Source organism: Corylus avellana, chromosome 9 (genome assembly GCF_965113065.1).
Source record: "Corylus avellana chromosome 9, dhCorAvel1.hap1.2, whole genome shotgun sequence".
Lineage (NCBI taxonomy): Eukaryota > Viridiplantae > Streptophyta > Magnoliopsida > Fagales > Betulaceae > Corylus > Corylus avellana.
In genome coordinates this window covers 10,659,608-10,679,659 of record NC_142498.1, presented here as the reverse complement: position 1 = coordinate 10,679,659, position 20,052 = coordinate 10,659,608, and the positions used below count along the sequence as shown (strand labels likewise).

The 20,052-nt window shown below is 38.4% G+C and overlaps 1 protein-coding gene across 1 annotated transcript; it reads right to left on the bottom strand.

Annotated features, from left to right (window-relative positions):
• Nucleotides 1-1,210: 1,210 nt before the first annotated feature.
• Nucleotides 1,211-19,161, bottom strand: LOC132189612 (uncharacterized). Its single transcript, XM_059604359.2, has 4 exons — nucleotides 18,771-19,161; nucleotides 18,237-18,332; nucleotides 18,049-18,119; nucleotides 1,211-1,646 (listed from the first exon to the last, which is right to left on the bottom strand). Exons 1-4 carry the CDS (start codon nucleotides 18,939-18,941, stop codon nucleotides 1,400-1,402), a joined length of 585 nt encoding a protein of 194 aa, XP_059460342.1. The 5' UTR covers nucleotides 18,942-19,161; the 3' UTR covers nucleotides 1,211-1,399.
• Nucleotides 19,162-20,052: the final 891 nt, after the last annotated feature.

Genomic DNA, 20,052 nt, shown 5'->3' with positions numbered 1-20,052 from the left:
TTTGACCTATATTTATTATATTAAAAATATAAATATATAATTTTATAAACGTATCACCCATGGATGGTTAAGCAGGTGGATTAATCTAATAGTGACCCAATCCCTAACTCGCTAGTTTCGTATTGGATTCATGTCAGATTCATGCATCGCGTCAAAAATTGGCATCCCTACTCTGGAGTGATAGTCTAAGAGAAACAAGTAAACCATTAAAAAATTTATCCACAAAGGAACTTTGATTCAAAACAATTTTTTTGCTCTCTCTCTTTGAAAACATTGGGTTTTCTTCTATCTCCTTGGTGAGAGTAGCCACCTCCTTTGTGAGGTTTCTTCAAACAAGTAAACCATTAAAAAATTTATCCACAAAGGAGCTTTGATTCAAAACAATTTTTTTGCTCTCTTTCTTTGAAAACCTTGGGTTTTCTTCTATCTCCTTGGTGTACTCCTCCTTTGTGAGGTTTCTTCGGTGGTTTTTGTTGTTGTGCTATCTAGTTTTGACTCTATTCTGTCAATTTGGCTCCAACACACAGCAGTCTACCGTGCTCCCTGACCTCCCAGCTTCCCAACAACGCCCTCTTCACCCCGATCCGACCACCACGCGCCAGCCGGTGTTCTCTAACCTCTGTGCCCCAATTGCTGCTACTTGCTAGTTTTTTTGTTGCTTTCATGTTGTTTTTCTTATGTATATTCGCAGCTTTCTTTGTATTTTGCTGCAGTTTTTGTGTTTTAAAGGTTACCATCTCCCTGATTTTCAATGGTTTAATTTCTTTGTTGAGATTTTTGCAGCTAAATTTGTGTTGGTGCCTCTCTCTTCTACAGTCCCTGATTTGGACTCTGACGGTGCTTCTTCAACTTCAACCTATTTCCGGTAGTTGTTGCTATTTTCAAGTAGGGGTTCAAAATGAAAGGGGTACAGATTGAGAGGACCATAACACTTTTTTGTCCCGTTTCTTACAGTTTGTTTGTACTGTGCACCATTGTTTTTGGTTTAGGTCTATTATTGTTGGGGGAGCCCGCCCCTTTTGTCGGTTTTTTGTTGTTTTTCTTTAGGACCTCTCACTCTACCTTTCGGATCAAGAGCAGGAAGGGTCCTCCCTTGTAATCATTTCCCTAAATCAATTAAAAAAGAAAAGTAAACCATTAAAAATTTTGTTAGATTTCAGCTCTTCATTGTTTTAAGTTGCAGAGGAAATAAATTTGGAACATCAAGAAATTGAAAAAAGCCAAATATAAGTACATTCTATAATTTGTCTTTGCTCATTATTCCCGTTAGTTAGAAAATATAATGAATGTCTTGATGTATCAATTGTTAGATTGTTTCAGGACACTTGCCTTTTTGCATTTAAATGTAAAGGAAACAATCAGGATTACATTGATACAGACGGTGAGGGGGCTTTTCTTCTTACCCTTTCCTTCTCTTGGGACTTAGAATGAATTCGTCGTCGTCATCACTCTCATTAATGATTCTTTTTTTAGCTTTTAAGGTCCCATTCTTTGATGCCTGCTGCTGCTTCTGTGAACTCTCAGGTTTACTTGGCAGTTTTACAGATTTAATCGGAGTCCCCGTACGAAGTTCCTTTTGCTTTCTCTGCTTCTTCTCATATGCCTTTCTAGCTCTTTCAGGGGATAGCAAGCCATGTTCCATCATCCTGCAAATTGAAATATGATTACTCAGCACCAATTATTTCAGAGTTGGGAGAAAAAATAATAGTAAATTAATACCGCAGATTCAGCATAGAATAATTTTCAAGAAGTAACATGTATACACTACATGAGGGCACTTTACTGGGTAACACAGTCCATGAATCCAGAATGGGAAATTTGCTCCTCTCTGCTATGTTTCTTTTTGTGAAAGGATGTACTACATTCAAATGGTATCATGCAAACAACTCGACAGTGGCATACTGCATTCAAATGCACATCAAAAAATGCATGATCACTATCCACGTCAACTTACTCTCCTAAAAGCATTAAGAAAATCCTTTTTTCCTTTGATCAAATTAAGTCAAAATATTGGTTTCAATGAAGAGCTGAAATCTGCTCTTCATCTACAATGACTCATGTAAGAAATGAAACATTAAGTTAGTTTCTTTTAGAATATATGATTCTAATCAAATCCAATTACAAAATCAAATCTGACTACAATCATATAGTCTAACGGTTTGGAATCCAAGTCCAACCCCATATCTCGAAATTCCAGCTACAGTTTGCCGAACAAAATTACAACATATATAAAGTAATGCACTAGATCATTCTTAAGTAGGGTCTCATATTGTTAATATTTACACGGACTCATGTCAGAAATGAAATGTTAAGTTAGTTTGGAATCCATGTCCAACCCTATATCTCGGAAGTTTGGTCAGGTCATAGTAGTGTTACTACCAATATATGGATGCACCATCTCCTGGTTTCTTAACACTCAGCATGGAAACTTGGTCTATAGAATAAAGCAAAAAGAACTGCAACTTGCCTGCATGAAAATGGAATCCAAAACTTAAGGAGCCAAGAAGAAAAAGGATCAATATTTTATATGCCCATGTCATACTCATTATGACAGATGCATAAGCTTTTGTGATTAGAACAATGTAGTATCTTCCGAGTTTGGGAATAGAAGGCTTTGTTGAGTTGAGTTGTACCCATAGTAATTCTGTTCTTTCTAGTACGGCAATTGGTGTCGATTTTTTTTTTTACTAACTTTTTGATAAGTCAAAAGTGGCATCAAGTTGTAGCTTTGTGGAGTAAATAAAGGCATATATCTATTTTACAAAGCACATAGTTTCTACCATGTAAAATTATCAAAACCTTAATAACCAACTTTGAGAAAACACTAAACAATTGTTCTAATCACATGGGTCATTTTCTACAGCATCATGTGTTTAATTCAAATCTGATCAAATTTTGATTTCAATAGGTTTAAGGTTTATGCATTTAAAGAGGTGGACTGTGTGTCACAAGATGGGCCTCTATCTTCCGGTAATTGGTAAAATATCTAATTATGGAGCAGATGTTGAACCCACAATATATAAAGGGGAAGAAAAAAAAGAACAAAAATTGGTGTTTGATTTTTTTTAGCATTTCTAAATTTCAGTGCCATCATTAGTTAAAGAATTTAGAGCTCGGCCACAGTATATAAGAAAAATAGCAAGAACAACGGCTCCTATGGCTGAAAACTAGAGACTTTTCCATCATTAGTGAGAAGATTATGAATATATGGGAAAAATGCATGCTTGAAATATTAAATTTGACAAGAAATGCAAAGGAAACTTTTACTTGAATCAAAATCTCATAGACTCCTGTTACTAGAACACTATAAAATAGTAATGGTGTTGTCTGATGCTTATGCACATAAATCAGGGCCAAGAGCCCACACTCCCAGATAGTATGTAGAAAATAATATTCATGGTTTCACTACTATTTATCCAAGCAAACTCCTTCCTTGGTACAAATGCAGAAAAAGAATAGGACCATGCAAAAAGTCCAAAGTCAGAGATCGTACATTCATACTGTAGGAAAACATTTTTTTGTTTTTTATATAAGTAATAAAAAAATATCACTACAAGCGCAGAAGGGACAAATCAAGTATTCAAGAGATACACCTACTAAAAAAAGAAAAGAAGTAAAAAAAAAAAAAAAAAAAAAAAATGAAAACTAGGCAAATTAAGATTTAAGGCAGCTATCCAATGGTAAAGAATTTTGAGAAAGAACGACTTTAGTTCCACCACCCTCCTCTTGCAGTCTTCAAAACGTTTATCATTTCTTTACCTCTAAAGACACCACAAAAGGTAGGACAAAATCATCTTCCCCACAACTGGACTTTGAGGACTGCTTTCCAACCCTCTCTAACAAGTGAAAAGGTCTATTACTCTTGTAGGACTAACCCAAGCTAACACAACACACCTGAAAATATCACTCCACAAGGCACTGACGATCTCACAATGGAAGAAAAGATGATTCACAATCTCCCCACTCCTCTTACACATACAATATCAATCAACTACAATGACATGCCACTTTCTTAGGTTATCCAAGGTGAGGATCTTCCTTGTAGACGATCAATGTAGACAGATCCTCTAAAAACAATGTAGATGGATCCTCTAACAACATAGGAATTGCTATACATTCCCATTCAAGGCAAAAACCATATTGAGCCCACCAAGCTTGATGATACCAAGCCTGGCCAAACCTAAATTAGCTAGGACGGCCAGGCCAAATATATCACGGAGCAAGAGCAGGAAAGCACTAGTAGGGACTACTCCTACAATATCCTAGGTCTTGCCATCTAGATTATTGGAATTATATTTCAACCATAGACATTACCAAAGCATGACCTAAGGAAGTGGGGGCCACAAAATCATATTTTTTTATGCCCCAAACCTACTCTACAAATAACTATGCGCTGGAAACACTTTATATAAGGAGGGGAAACTTGATGAGAGGTACATTCATTTTGTTCTAGTCAAACATTCCAATTTCTCTAGCTTACTTCCTCTCTTGAAACCCTTTTCTGACTTAGGCCTTGGAAGAGCTCCACGCTAGACCACCAGTGGGCAGTTTGATTCTTCTTTCTTCTCCTCCTTGTAGACATCATGGATCAAGATCTTGGAATACGATCAATTGACATCTTCACTACCAACATATATGGATGCACCATCTCCTAGTTTCTTAACAATGAGCATGGAAAACTTAGTCTAGAGAATAAAGCAAAAAACTTGAGCAAAATTATGGAAGGGTAAACCAAATGATGCAAACTAACAATTTCTTCCTTTACTAAGGACAATTTAGATATACAACATTACATTGACGACTTGATGCAGACTGCAACTTGCCTGCATGGAGATGGAATCCAAAACTTAAGGTGCCAAGGAGGAAAAGGATCCATATTTTAAATGCCTGAGTTGTCAATTGTACTGAATACCTCTCAATTGAGGGTTGCTCGTATTATATAGAAAAATTGTCTAGGTAATTACAGGCTGTATCTCAGTGATTACAGTAATCTAGGGAAACCAATAAGGCAACTAAAATCTATCTATTAATTACAATATACTATTGCTATAATACAAGAACATGCCATAACTAGAAAGACTAATTATGGCTAAATATATATATGGACCGTATCTGATTGACATCCCCCCTCAAATTGATGCTGGTCGATCAAGAAGCATCAATTTGCCCACAAGAAACTGATGACGTTGTCGTGTCATAGCCTTCGTGAAGACGTCAGCTATCTGGAGATCCGTGGAAACATGAGGAAGAGAGATAACACGAGTGTCCAAGGCTTCCCGAATAGAATGACAGTCTACCTCAATATGCTTCGTACGTTCATGGTAAACAGGATTAGCAGCTATTTGAATGGCACTAGTATTATCAGCATGAAGAGGAGTAGAATCAGTTTGAGAAAAACCAAGCTCAGCCAAAAGCCAACGAAGCCAGACAATCTCAGAACAAGCAGCAGACATTGCTCGGTATTCGGATTCAGTAGATGATTTAGAAACACGAGCTTGCTTCTTACTCTTCCAAGAAATCAATGAATCACCAAGAAACATGCACCAACCTGTGACAGACCGTCGAGTGTACACAATTCCAGGTTTGAACCGCTCAGGCAGAAGAGGCAATTCATCAAAACAAGGTAGAATACTAATCTCAGGCAATGATTCAACATGTGTAGAAAAGAAACATTGATGCTCAAAGAACACAACATTACGAGATATACAAAATTTGTCAGAACAAGGATCATAGCAAACATAACCTTTGTGAGAAACACTATAACCCATAAAGGCACATTTAACAGACTGAGCAGAAAGTTTGTTACGTTCATGAGCAGGTAAATGAACAAAACAAACACATCCAAAAGTATGCAGATTAAGATAGCTAGGATGCTGATGATACAAACGATAATAAGGAGAATCAAAATGCAAGACCTGAGAGGGCAGTCGATTAATTAAGTAAACTGCAGTAGATAATGCCTCGACCCAGAATTTAGAAGGAACATAGGACTCAAGTAATAAAGTGCGAACAACATCCAAGAGATGGCGGTTCTTTCGTTCCGCCACCTCATTTTGCTGAGGAGTATAAGGACAAGAGCGCTGAGAGACAATTCCTTTATGACGTAAGAAATCATGAAACTCGTGGGACATGTATTCTCCACCAGAATCAGACCTCAAAATCTTAATGCCTGTAGAAAATTGATTCTCAATATATGCTACAAAGGTTTGAAAAATAGACAGAACCTCAGATTTGGCCCGAAGAAAATAGACCCAAGTATATCGACTGAAATCATCTATGAATGTGACAAAATATTTATATCGAGCATGAGAAATTACAGGAGAAATGCCCCATACATCACTATGCACAACATCAAAGCATTTTGTAGCATGACTACCATGAGAAGAAAACGAAAGAGTTTTACTCTTACCAAGTTTGCATACAGAACAATCAAATGACAAATTTTGAGAAACTCGTTCTTTATTGCCTAACAAACCAGAATTTAACATATGAGATAGAATAACAGAATTTGGATGACCCAAACGTTTGTGCCATACTTCGTTCGAAGTGTTAACTGTCCTACAAGCTAAAGATAAACAACTAGGAATGGAAAAGTGCAGTGGAAATAGTCTGCCAACTTTAGGCCCCTTCGCGAGTATCTTCCCCGACACCTGATCCTGCACAAGACAACCATCACGAGAGAAATGGACATCACAGTTTTTTTCAACTAACTGGCCAACTGAAATAAGACTATTAGAAAGGCCAGGAGAGACATAAACATCTCTGAATGAAGGATTAATATCTCCTACTTCATTAATAGCTAAATGACTCCCATTAGCTACTTGAATATGAGATGAACCATGATATGGACGAACATTGCAAAGAGTATCAGATGATCTGGTCATATGATTGGATGCTGCAGAATCAATAAGCCAAGACTTAGACGAAACAGTACCATTACCTTGGAGCCCTAAGGCAGAGAAGGCTGACATAATCATCTGCTGGACCATTTCAGGCGTAAGAACAGTTGATCCGGCCGCAGAAGAAGAGGCTGAGGACATCACTGGAGCAGAAGAGGTGTGTACTGCAGCCTGATAGGCAGTAGCTTGACGATTCTGAGGCCGAGTGGGACATTCTTTGATAAAGTGGCCCGGTTTCTTACAGTAATTGCAAGATTTCTTGGCACAATTGGCGGCAATATGACCATACTCCTTACAGCTGAAACACTGGACCTTGCGCATATCCTTACCCTTCCCTTTCCCATAGGCTGCATAGGCTACTGGATTTGGGTTGGAATCGTGCTGGAACGTAGCCTGCGTGAGAAGACGCTGCTCCTCACGAAGTAATTCTCCAAAACAAACATCCAAAGATGGCGAAGGATCCCGATTCATTAAATTTGAGCGAGTAATCTCAAATTCAGGGCGTAATTTCACCAGGAATTGATCTCTCTTGCTCTGCTCATGAACAGCCTGAACAGCAGTGAGAGATGCAGCAGGTACCTTCGCATAAACCATATCAGAAAATTCTCCCCACAAATTCTGAAAACCAGAAAAATACTCCGGAATGGAGAGATTGCCTTGAGTGTAATTAGCAATCTCATATTCCAGCTGAAAACGGCGTGCGGTATTGTCCTGATGATAAACCTTCAGCAAATACTCCCACATAGTCTTCGCAGTCTTATAGGGCCTCAGATTGAGCACAATAAGAGGATCAACAGACCCTAAGATCCAAGACATCACACGTGCATCCTTAACCTTCCACTTAGCCAAATCCTTAGCTTCCGTAGGAGCTGGATCACTACCGTCAATATGGCCCCACAACTCTTTTCCCGTAACAAATAATTGAAATTGGAATTCCCAAGCAGAATAATTTTTTCCAGTAAAACGAACCCCAAAAGTCTCGCTAGAAGACATAATGAAATCAAAAAATTAGAAATTAGACAACTTGATAAAGAAGTAACAGGCCCACCAAATCTGTTGGACAGCAAGTCCAAGTCCACTCAAGTCAAACAGCAATCTGCAACCCTGAACAGCAACAAAGCCCAAGCCCAGCAAGCCCAAAGTTACCAGCAACTCAGCAAGTCTAATCCCTGCAATCAGCAAGTCCAAACCCAACAAAGCCCAAGCCCAGCAAGCCCAAAGTTACTAGCAACTCAGCAAGTCTAATCCCAGCAATCAGCAAGTTCAAACCCAACAAAGCCCAAGCCCAAAAAAAACACAATTTCAGCAACTCAAATCAATAGCCCAACTCGCCGGAAACACCTCGCCAAACGCACCACGCCGACAGCCCAAATCGCCGACAGCCCAACTTCGCCGGAAACACCACGCCGACTGCCCACGTCGCCGATAGCCCAACTCGCCGGAAATACTACGCCGACTGCACCACACCTGCACAGCCCACGTCGCCGATAGCCCAACTCGCCGGAAATACCACGCCAACTGCACCACGCCTGCACAGAATCTGCCGACAACCACCACAGATCGCCGGGAATGCTCCAAGGCGGCACAGAACCTGCCGACAACCACCACAGACCTTGCCGACAACTACCAAGGATCCTCCACAAACCAAGAAACTGCCGAACAGCAGTTTAGAACCCACCAGAATGATCGACAATTCCCTTGAAATTATCGACCGCCACAAAAAACAACGACCCAGTCCCAACCCAAGCTTGACAATTCCTACGGCCCTCAACAGGTAACTGAAAACAACCCTAATTTAGATGATGGCTCTGATACCATGTCAATTGTACTGAATATCTCTCAATTGAGGGTTGCTCGTATTATATAGAAAAATTGTCTAGGTAATTACAGGCTGTATCTCAGTGATTACAGTAATCTAGGGAAACCAATAAGGCAACTAAAATCTATCTATTAATTACAATATACTATTGCTATAATACAAGAACATGCCATAACTAGAAAGACTAATTATGGCTAAATATATATATGGACCGTATCTGATTGACATGAGTCATACTCATTATGCTTCAACAACTATGATAGATGCATAAGCTATTGTGATTAGAACAATTTTGTATCTTCCAAGTTTGGGAATAAGGTTTTGCTGAGTTGAGTTGTACACATAGTAATTCTGTTCTCAAGGGGGCCTTGTGTCGCCAAATACTCTTCCAAATAATGTAAGCGCTATAGGAACATGGATGTTATAGAAAGATCTAATATCACACATCCCTCTCTAGGAAGGGGCCCAACGAAGCTTGTCTTCACCTCCCTACCTCATTCTAAAGGAATACAACAAATTAAAAAACAAAGTAAAGACATCCATCCACTTCTCAATCGTGAATTGCTTTGATAAAGCTTACATTCCACTTATGTGAACCATGAACCACTAGATAACTCCAAGTAGTCTACCACATAAGCATCCTTTACTCGAGCAATACTATACAAATTCGAGAAAGTATCCTTAAGGATACAAATTCGAGAAAGTATACTGAAGAAGTGGGAGAGGATAGGGAGGAAGAGGAGAGCATGGGCGATGGAGATGGGGAATATGCAATAATAGAGAGGGACAGAGATGCTGGATATTCAATTGTTGGCCATTATGGGAGCAAATGGAGGAGCTCAATCAGTGTCTCCAGATTGGTTGCTAGAGAGGGTATTAGAATTTTGTCATGCATTGGGCCTAACATGTGATGGGCATGAGGAGGATTTGCTGGCTCTTTTTACTGCCATCGAGGCCAATAGATCTAACAGGGGAGTGGGTAACAGTCAACAGGCAAGTGACAAATTAGGGAATCGAGGAAAACCCGAATTAAAGTGGTTGGAATGCACGGTGAATTATGATGTGAAAGGATCAACTAAATCGACAGGAAAGGGGAGGGCTGGTAAATATTTTTAATGAAGCCAAAACTAATTTTGTGGAATGTACAAGGTATGAATGAGCCTGAGAAAAGAATGACGATTAGGAGGAGGTTATGAGAGTGGAAGGTAGATATTGTGTGTTTACAGGAGACAAAAATGGAGGTCATTAATATGGAGGTGATTCGGAGTGTGTGGGGGTGTAATTATGTTGATTGGGTGTACATGGGATCAACGGGTGCATCCGGGAGTATTTTATTAATGTGGGATAGGCGAGTGGTGGAGAAGATTGAGGAATGTGTAGGGAGATTTGTGGAAGCTTGTGTCTTCAGAAGTGTTACAGAAAATTTTGAATGAGTGTTTGCTGGTGTTTATGGGCCAAATGCTAATGTTGTTAGAAGCAATTGATGGGATGAATTGGGTGGATTAATGAATCTATGGGAAATGCCATGGTGTATGGGAGGGGATTTTAATGTAGTTCGCAACCCAGGAGAACGATTACGTGCATCCAGACACACACAAGCAATGATCGATTTTTCTAACTTTTATTTTTGAGTAGGGGCTTATCGATCTTCCAATGGTAGCGGTGAGGATCAGATGGTCTAATCATCATGCGGGGTCCAAACTTGATAGATTCTTGATATCTACAGAATGGGGGGACTACTTTCCAGATGCATGTCAGAAAAGGCTTCCTCGGCTACTATTGGACCATTTTCCGGTGGTATTGGAGTGTGGAGTGGAAAGAAGGGGTAGTCGAATACCTTTTAGGTTTGAGAATATGTGGTTACAAGCGGAGGGTTTCATGGAGTAGGTAAAGAGGTGGTGGGAGTCTTATTACTTTGAAGGTAATCCAAGTTATGTGTTGGCTCAAAAGTTGAAAGCCCTGAAAGGTGATCTCAAAAAATGGAATGTGGAGGTTTTTGGAGACTTAAGGAAAAAGGAAAAGGAGATGGAGGAGGGATTGAGTGAGCTGGATCGCATTGAAGAAATTAGAGTTTTAATGGAGAAGGAGATGATTAAGCGAGAAGAGTGTTCTAACCATCTAGAGAAGACTGTTTACCTTAAGAAGTGAGTTGGAGGCAGAAATCTAGGGCATTGTGGTTGAAAGAGGGAGATCAGAATACGAAGCTCTTCCATAGGTTGGCCAATTCGCATTGGCAAAACAACACGACTGCTACCATCTTAGTGGGTGGGAGCAGGACAGAGGATCCAGCAATGATACAAGATCATATTGTGAACTTTTATAAAACACTATATTCTGAACTGTATCAAAGGAGACCAACCAGGTTTCTAGCTCCATTGTTGAACAACTAGACTTTTAGTTCCATTGATGAAGGGGAAAGACTTTGGATGGAGCGAGAATTTGAGGAAGATAAAGTATGGGAGGTGGTGAGGAAGTTGAAGGGCGACAAAGCACTTGGCCCTGATGGATTTACTATGGCTTTCTTTCAGAAATGTTAGGGGTGGTAAAGGAGGACCTTATGGCGGTTTTCAAGGAATTTCATGAGTGGAAAATTTGAGAAGAGTATTAATGCTACGTTTGTTGCGCTTATTTCAAAAAAAGCTGGAGCGATGGAGATTAAGGACTTTTGCCCTATTAGTCTTGTAAGTGGAGTGTATAAAATGATTTTGAAGGTACTGGTTAGTCGGTTGAACTTAGTATTGGGGAATCTTGTGTCGCATACACAAAATGCTTTTATTCTGGGTAGGCAAATACTGGACTCTATTTTAATGGCAAATGAATGTGTGGATAATTGGATTCGATCTGGGGAACCAAGTCTCATACGCAATCTGGATTTGGAGAAGGCTTATGATCATGTTAACTGGGACTTTCCACTACATATGTTAAAGAGGTGTGGTTTTGGGGAAAAGTGGCGAGGTTGGATTCATCATTGTGTCTTTACAGTACGTTTATCCGTTCTCATTAATGGGAGCTTGCAAGTTTTTTCAGTAGCTCTCAAGGAGTGAGACAAGGGGACCCTTTGTCTCCTCTATTATTTGTGTTGGTGATGGAGGCGTTTAGCAAGATGATGACTGCAACGGTGGAGAGAGATCTTATGTCTGGATTTTCAGTGGGTTCGCGATATTCAGAGGTAATGGTAGTGTCACACTTGTTATTCGCAGATGACACATTAATCTTCTGCGAGCCAAAGGTGGAACAACTTCGTAATTTGAGATGTTTGCTGCTATGTTTTGAAGCGGTTTCGAGGTTGAAAATAAATCTGTCAAAGTCTGATATTGTCCCTATAGGTGAGCTGGGAGATATGGAAGGTTTGTCAAGAATACTTGGGTGTGGAGTGGGTTCGATGCCATTTACGTACTTGGGTTTACCATTAGGTGCTCATTATAAGGATCCATCTATATGGAATACTGTCATTGAGAAGATGGAGATTAAGTTGGCAGGGTGGAAGCGGATGTATTTATCCAAGGGTGGTAGGCTAACGATGATTAAAAGCACTCTTTCTAGCCTACCCACGTATTATTTATCTCTGTTCCAGATTCTAGTGAGAGTAGCAAAGCGTATAGAAAAAATACAAAGAGATTTCTTGTGGGGAGGTGGTGACGAATTCAAGTTTCATCTGGTAAACTGGTCCAAGGTTTGCATGCCGATGGAGGTGGGGGGATTAGGGGTAAGGAATTTGATTAAGTTCAATCAAGCTTTGTTAGGTAAATGGTTGTGGAGGTTTGCCAATGATGGAGATGCTTGGTGGAGGAAATTGGTGGAGGATAAATATGATACGATGAGGGGTAGTTGGTGCTCCAAGGAAGTAGGGGAACCCTATGGGGTGGGAGTGTGGACATGTATTCGGAGGGGGTGGGATAGTTTTTAGCAGCATGTGCGGTTTGAGGTAGGAGATGGTTCTAAAGTGTTGTTTTGGCATGATGTTTGGTGTGGGGAGTTACCATTGAAGATTCCTTTTCCAGCCTTGTTCATTATAGCATGCGCAAAGGCATGGGTGGAGGAGAATATGGATATAGCACATGGTGTTATTCATTGGAATATTATGTTTATTCGACCTGTTCATGATTGGGAAATGGAAGCGGTTTCGCGATTTTTCGAGTTACTGTATTCCCAACAGATTAGGCATGGTGTGGATAAAATTTGTTGGATCCCCTCAAAGAGGAAGAATTTTGAAGTGAAGTCCTATTATCAGGAAATGGTTAATCCGGGACCGATTATTGGTCCTTGGAAGAGTAAAGCTCCTTCGAGAGTGGCTTTTTTTGTGTGGACAGCGGTGTTAGGGAAAATATTAACATTAGGCAATTTACGAAAGAAGAACATTATAGTGACGGAGTGGTGTTGTATGTGTAAACATAGTGGAGAATCAATTGATCATTTATTATTGCATTGTGAGGTTGCTACTGAGGTATGGAGCATGGTTTTTCAGCTATTTGGTGTTACATGGGTGATGCCGGGTAGGATGAAGGAATGTTTGGGAAGTTGGAGGGAACAAAGGGGTAATCGTACAGTTCTGCAAATTTGGAGAATGGTTCCTTTGTGTGTAATGTGGTGTCTATGGAGAGAAAGGAATGCACGGAGCTTTGAGGACCATGAACTTGGACTCATCGAGTTGAAGAAAATGTTACTCCAAACACTTTACTCGTGAAGAGCAATGTGGCATTCATCGCAAGCTTCAATGGTTGCTGAAGTTTTAGATTTATGTGCTTTATTCTCAGCTTAAAAGCTATAGCATACTTGGGCTCTATTATATACTACCTGTGTACATGGGGTGCACTCATTTGCACTTATATATGAATTGATATTACCTATCAAAAAAAAAAAAAAAAGGATCTAATCCCCACACCACATATCATACTAGAATCTAATCTTGGAGCATCTCCCACCTCCTACCTCAAACCTAGTATAACTATAAAACACCCCGCAGACCCTAATGATATTTTTCCATAAGCCCACCGCATACAACCCATGAACCTCGTTAGAACATCATCCGACCCACGAGCTGCCATATTTGAAGTCTATTATGACTCTCCACAAGGCCTCTCTCTCATGCAAATAGTGCCAACATCACTTCTCTAAAAGACCACCATTGAACAAAAGCAAGTTTTGAATCCCCAAGCCAAAAATCTTCTAATAAGAAAACACTATGATGTATTTTCTAAGGAGTGTCTAGTTAATTGTTTTAAGAATCTATCAGAAACAATATCCTGATGGTGGCAACTGAACTGCTGGAACTAGATATAGTTTTTCTCCAACAAACTTTGTCACAGCGAATGATTTTTGTAGGGAAGCATGCATCAGCTCATGCGAAAAAATTAAGCCAGTTACAAGAGCTCAAAGCTAAACAAATCCCTAAGATTACTTTAAAACTATACACTCCCACATGGCATGTAGAAACAATATTCATGTCCTTACAACTAATATCCAAACAAACTAATTCCTTCTGTTGTGCAGATATGAAAAAAAATAGGACCATGAACAAAGTCCAGAGTCAAAGATCATATTGAATAAAAAGTAAAAATACAACTAAAATCTTCTTAGAAGAGAACAATCATAATGTATTCTCTAAGAAATGTGTAGTTAATTATTTTAAGAATATGTAAAACCATATCCCTATGGTGGCAACTGAATTACGGTAGATATGGTTTCTTCCCAACAAACTTTGTGATGGTGCATGATTTTTGTACGGAAGCATCAATTTAATTGATGCAAAAAAAGACTAAGTCGGTAACTAGAGCTCAAAGATAAACGAATCCCTAAGATTGGCATCAAACTGAATTTTTGCAGAAACAAAAATTTCTGAGAAATGCAACCAGATTTGCTTAAGGAACAAACACCCCACACATCTATCATTTTACTCAATAAACACTACTCTCTTTGTTCCAATTTAAATGTCTTATTTTTGTATTTGGACGTCCTAGTATAATTGTCAACTTTCCAGCAGTGGATATGTTTACTTTGATGTTCTTCTAAACTACCATCATCCTTCTTAAAAACAATTAAAATAAATAAATGAAAAGAAAAAGAAGAAGATTTCCTCTAAAAGTCATCCCCAAAATTATAATCAAGGGCATTTAGAAAGTTAATTGGACTTTTTACCTTTCTTTAATACTTATGCCACATTGAGGATTGCCCATCATCATCAAATCACCAGCAGCATTTTTTTATATATATATATAAGTAATGTCCCCCATATAAATGGACATGCAAAGTATTTGTTGCAGTCCTTCAAGCTGGAGAGGGGTCCAAAATAAGTGTTATGATGAGCGAAGCACCTTGCATAAGGCAGAAAAAGCACTGTAGTATGAAAGAGGAAACTATATGACACAATTGGAAAGAAATCAAAGATCTTAATAATAAAACCTTACTTAAGATCTGTTAGGTTCGTTGTTTTATCAGGATCATTTTGAATTTCTACAGACTATGGACCATGCTCGTGACTCCATCAGCAACACTACAGCAGAAGAGCCAAGAGCCAATGATGACACTGAGGAGTTGCTATATAAAAGGTAAGGAAAAATGGGGTCACACAACTGCAGAGCCATTAATTGCAAACTGCAACTAATTTTTTTATCACGTCCTTGCTCCTCATGATATTTGATATTAGATCTTGGTCCTATAAAACAAGCAAGAGCTTTCGCGCAGCTCAATCCTTTGCTTGTTCTAGCCTTACCAAATTATTACCCACCTCTGCTTGCTCTACTGCTGCTATCTCTCTTGCGTAGCCTTCCATTAACATCCTTATTCCTCATGATAGCGCTCACTTTCTTTGGAAGAGTATGTGGTGACATAAGTAATTAAAAAACTGCAGGATAAAATGCTTCTTAAGTAATAACCATCTCAAAGACATTAAAGGCAATCCTCAAATAAGCGTCACCAATACAAGTTAATAAAGCCCGCCTGCCTCATGGATCACCACTCCAGCCACCAAACTAAGACTCCTAAATTACTCTATTGAGTCAACATCAGGGATGCCCTGAGCTTGTCACACATTACCAATAAGCAATCAGACCCATTCAAACTTGGTAAGCCTCACTCTGAATCAGATAAGTTCAGACATCAAGGTGCTGCACCTTATCAAAATCCCAAAGGTCAAGAAAATAAGGAGAAACAACTCATTTTGGCTCTCAACGGTTGCTTTGGTTTCTTCCTTGTGGCACAATGCATGTGTTGCCATAACAAGGTCACATTTTAGGTGTAGATTGAGTGGGATACAAAGAACAAGAAAGATTATCAAAGTCATCAAAAGATGTGAAGTGCTTAAAATTGATAGTATACTGAATGTCAACAGGAGACATGTTCGTGTCTTCCCTCTAGCACTATTTTTAACTACTTTTTTATAAGTAATTGAGATATCAATAAAAACATAAGGCGTCCCATTTACACAAGAAAAGACATCTAACTAGTAGGGGCAAAAACAACAAGATAATCATGGTAACTAATCACCACAGGAGAAACATAAGCAGCTACCCAGAGATACAAAGTGTTGAAAAAGAAGACTTAAATCTCCTCTAAAGTCTTCAAAACTTCTATCATTCATTTCCTTCTATAGACACCCTAAAGGTACGAAATCACCATCTTCCACACAGCAACTACCACCTAAAACCATTGCTTGGCAAGGAAATGAAAAAAACCCCACCACCCCACCCCCCCCCCAAAAAAAAAAAAAGAAAAATGGAAACTATTGGCATGTTAATTAATCCTTCAATTCGGGTAAAGATGCCTAGGCAAGTTATAGGCATAAGTAAGGCAGTAGAATATAATTTTGTCCCAACACCTTTAGTCAAGTCATTATAGGCTAATTTATAAACTTTTGTTTTCTGCTCATCTAGAGCTTTCCTCCTTTCTACAAACACAGAATGTCCATTTTGTTCCAAAACCTTTCTTCCCCCTAGTTTTTGTCCCTTCACATCAAACTCTTTTAACTACAATACCCATTCTTATTTGAGTGAAGCCAAAGGTTTCTTCATTTTATCTTGTGAAATCCTTGCTAAGAGATCTAACCTTTCAGCAAAGATAAAGCTCAAAGGCTTCATATCATCCCAGCTAACAGATGGCTGCAATCCAAGAAAGAAAATAAATCTATGACCCAACAAGCTTAGGAAGCACACTTGTCAGAACTAGAGAAATGGATCCCACCATTGCAGCGTGAAGTCACTGATATCGTAATGACAAATATATTTGACCATACAGCATGAGTGTTTGTGTGTGTGTGTGTGTGTGTGTGTGTGTGAGAGAGAGAGAGAGAGAGAGAGAGAGATTTGTTCTTAAGCTAACACATGAAATTTAACTTCTATTTGTCTCTCGACTTCATATTGAGCGTGAAGTTATTGTGTAACATGAAATGTTTATGTGATGGGTGCTAGAGTAGCTTAATGTTGTCCTAGTTATTGGATAGTACTTATGCAATTCCTTCAAACAAACAAGTTAGCATAGGCACACAATCAAAATGTAGAGCAAGCACCTAGTTGTAATATAGCCAAAACACCAATAACCTGACATTGAAATTTTTTTTTTTTTTTTTTAACATGTCCTCACAAGGGAAGGGAAAGGGGGATAGGAGATTCGAACTAGTGACCTCCGTTTCATGAGGCGTGGTCCCCAGCCGATTGAGCTACCCCTTAGGAACAATCTTGAAATATAATCTAATTAAAATCATTAGATTCTTTTTAGAGTATTAATCATTATGTTCTATAATCTTATCAAAAAAAAATAATAATAATCTATTCATTCAAAATTTTATTTGAAATTCTACTCTATATTCTTTTCTATATTTATGAAAATAAGAATGAACAATCAATAACTATATCCCAGTATAATAGATTCTTATATATGTATAATTTTTTAGTCTGAATTTCATATTTCCGTATGTGAAAAGAATTTTTTTAAAAAATAAAATAAAAAATCTCCACACCCTCGCTACTATAAATTTTTTCCCAAAGCAAGTTTGCCACCAACTGTAGCAGCACCAATGGATTTAGCTCCTCAATGCGTCCAAGAACTGATCCAAGCTTTGATTTGTTGACACTATCATATTCAATGGCACAAAGAATCTCATTCTAAATTTCCAACTAATGACCATTGTTCTAATCTAGAGCCAGGAAATTGATTGAAACATTTAAAGCAATGCAATCCATAAGATATGTAGGAACCATCAAGAAATACGGTTAACTTCCAATGGTCTAGGCACCGAGCAATGAACAGAATAAAAGCAAGTTCCATATCTTACAGATGAACAGGTACTGTAAAATTAAATCGAGGATGTGGGTTGTAAGAATAGAAAGGAAAGCTCACCAAAATTCTGCCATTTCACTCGTTGGGATCTGTTGTGACAATGACTCATAAAAGATCCTCAGGGGTTCCCTCTGTCATTAGATAGAAGCAAAATACAAGATTTAAGTGGCGGCGTTACATCACTATAAACATTCTTCCAGGAAAAGGAAAGAAAAAACAGAGATCAATTGCGTGGGCACAGAACGAACCTCCTCAGGGGGATCGTATTTCTGGCCAGTCAAAGTGTACACTTTCTTCACCCTCGCTTTGGTAATAGTCTTTGCTGTTATTGTTTTTGATTTTACCTTCACATTTAAGAACTTATTAAATATCGCACCCAGTATGACATTAACACAATTGACAGGGAAAAGGAGAAGATTTCCAGATGACAAGGACCAGAATCCATCAAAGACCATACCCTTATTACACCCAATTCATTGCAACTTACCCAAATTTGTTTACAAAAACCATACCCATATGACCCCAATCAACCACAAATAATTATTGAAAACAACCCAGAAACTCCAAAATCCAAATCACCCCATCCACTGAAAACTCAAACCCATTCCAAACTACACAATTCAACAATTAAGTAAATAAATTAATAAATTCCACACAGCCAAATCAAGCAATTGAGAAATCAATCATTAAGAACATCATTCTCAGCTCAAAAGAATACATAAAAACAAATCTGATTCAAAAAAAAAAAAAAAAAAGAAGCAATGAACCTTTGACATGGGTACCTCAGTTTTCGTGGTAGTGGTCACAGATTTCTGCTTTGAGTTAACAGGCTGCTTGCTAGAGCTCTCAATCTTCTTCTTGTTGATAGCAGAGTAATCAACCTTTCCCTTTGAAGAACCATCTTGATTGCTCGGCTTCACCTTCACAACAACGCTTTTTGTCTCTGTGGCCATTGATATAAATAGATATTGTCTTTGCTATTGATCTGATTATTCCTTTATCTTCTTCTTCTTCTTCTTCTTATGTCTTAGCCGTCTCATTGAACATGCATCAGCTCTGTAATAGTCTCTATCTATACGTGTAGAAATCAGTTGATATTTGTTTATTTAGTACATGAACTAAAGCATAGAGAGAGAGAGAGAGAGAGAGAGAGAGAGATGGAATTCAGGTAAAACATGAAAAGGTGTGAATAGATTTGCTGGTTGATGTTGTTTAACTGCTTTTTTTCAAGGTTTTCTAACGTATGATTGAGGCAAAGGTTTTGGTTGCTATGTTGTACCTTGAAGCAGGTGATCTTTGCTCTCAACAGAAGCCATTGGAAAAGACTGTTTTGTCTTCGTAAAAGGCTGGCGCAGGTAGAGGGGTCAAGGTTAAAGTTGTCATGCCGAAATCCAAGCCTAACGGAGTGTAGATTGAGATACGGCCGGACTCATGAAACGCCTTGTCACTTATAAATTGATTTAGTTGATTGTCATGAGCGGACGGTCATGATAGATGGCGCTCGCTTTTTTTCTTTTAAATTTCTTTTAAATTTCTCTGTCGGATACGATCGGTTTTCACTGACTTTCACGTGCGCAGCGGTCCGGACACGTGTTCAACACACTACTTTAACCGTTGAGTTCCGACCTTGTTTCAGACAACGTGACCCCTTTCCAGTAATATATGTATCGTAAATAACCGAGAAATGCTATTCAAGTGAAATTTAAGGAAAATAAAATAAAATGCAAAATTACTTTATGTGGTTTACATTATCTACAATTAATTGTGTGTGGTTTTAAAATGAACTCATAAGACCTTAAGATATGCTCAAAAAATAATTTAGTTTATGCAATTAAATTCCGTCAAAATGTTTGACTCATTTCTTTATGTGTCACATCAGCACACTAATAAAATAAACAACGCATATCACTCTTAATATTATATTGAAAATATAAATATATTAAAAAATTAAAAATAAAGAAATTAAAAACTTTTTTTTATTTATTTAATTTTTTTTAATTAAGAGATGCATGTGTCGTCATTTTATTAGCGCTGTCGCGGTACCTCACAGAATCCATCAAATTA

What these genes read in the sequence shown, in the direction of transcription:
- LOC132189612 (XM_059604359.2), bottom strand. Translation starts at nt 18,941, where the DNA reads ATGGCCACAGAGACAAAAAGCGTTGTTGTGAAGGTGAAGCCGAGCAAT. An exon ending in AATACGATCCCCCTGAGGAG is followed by an intron (nt 18,120 to 18,236) that starts GTTCGTTCTGTG and finishes ATCTAATGACAG; the next exon opens with AGGGAACCCCTGAGGATCTT. An exon ending in AGTGAAATGGCAGAATTTTG is followed by an intron (nt 1,647 to 18,048) that starts GTGAGCTTTCCT and finishes TTCAATTTGCAG; the next exon opens with GATGATGGAACATGGCTTGC.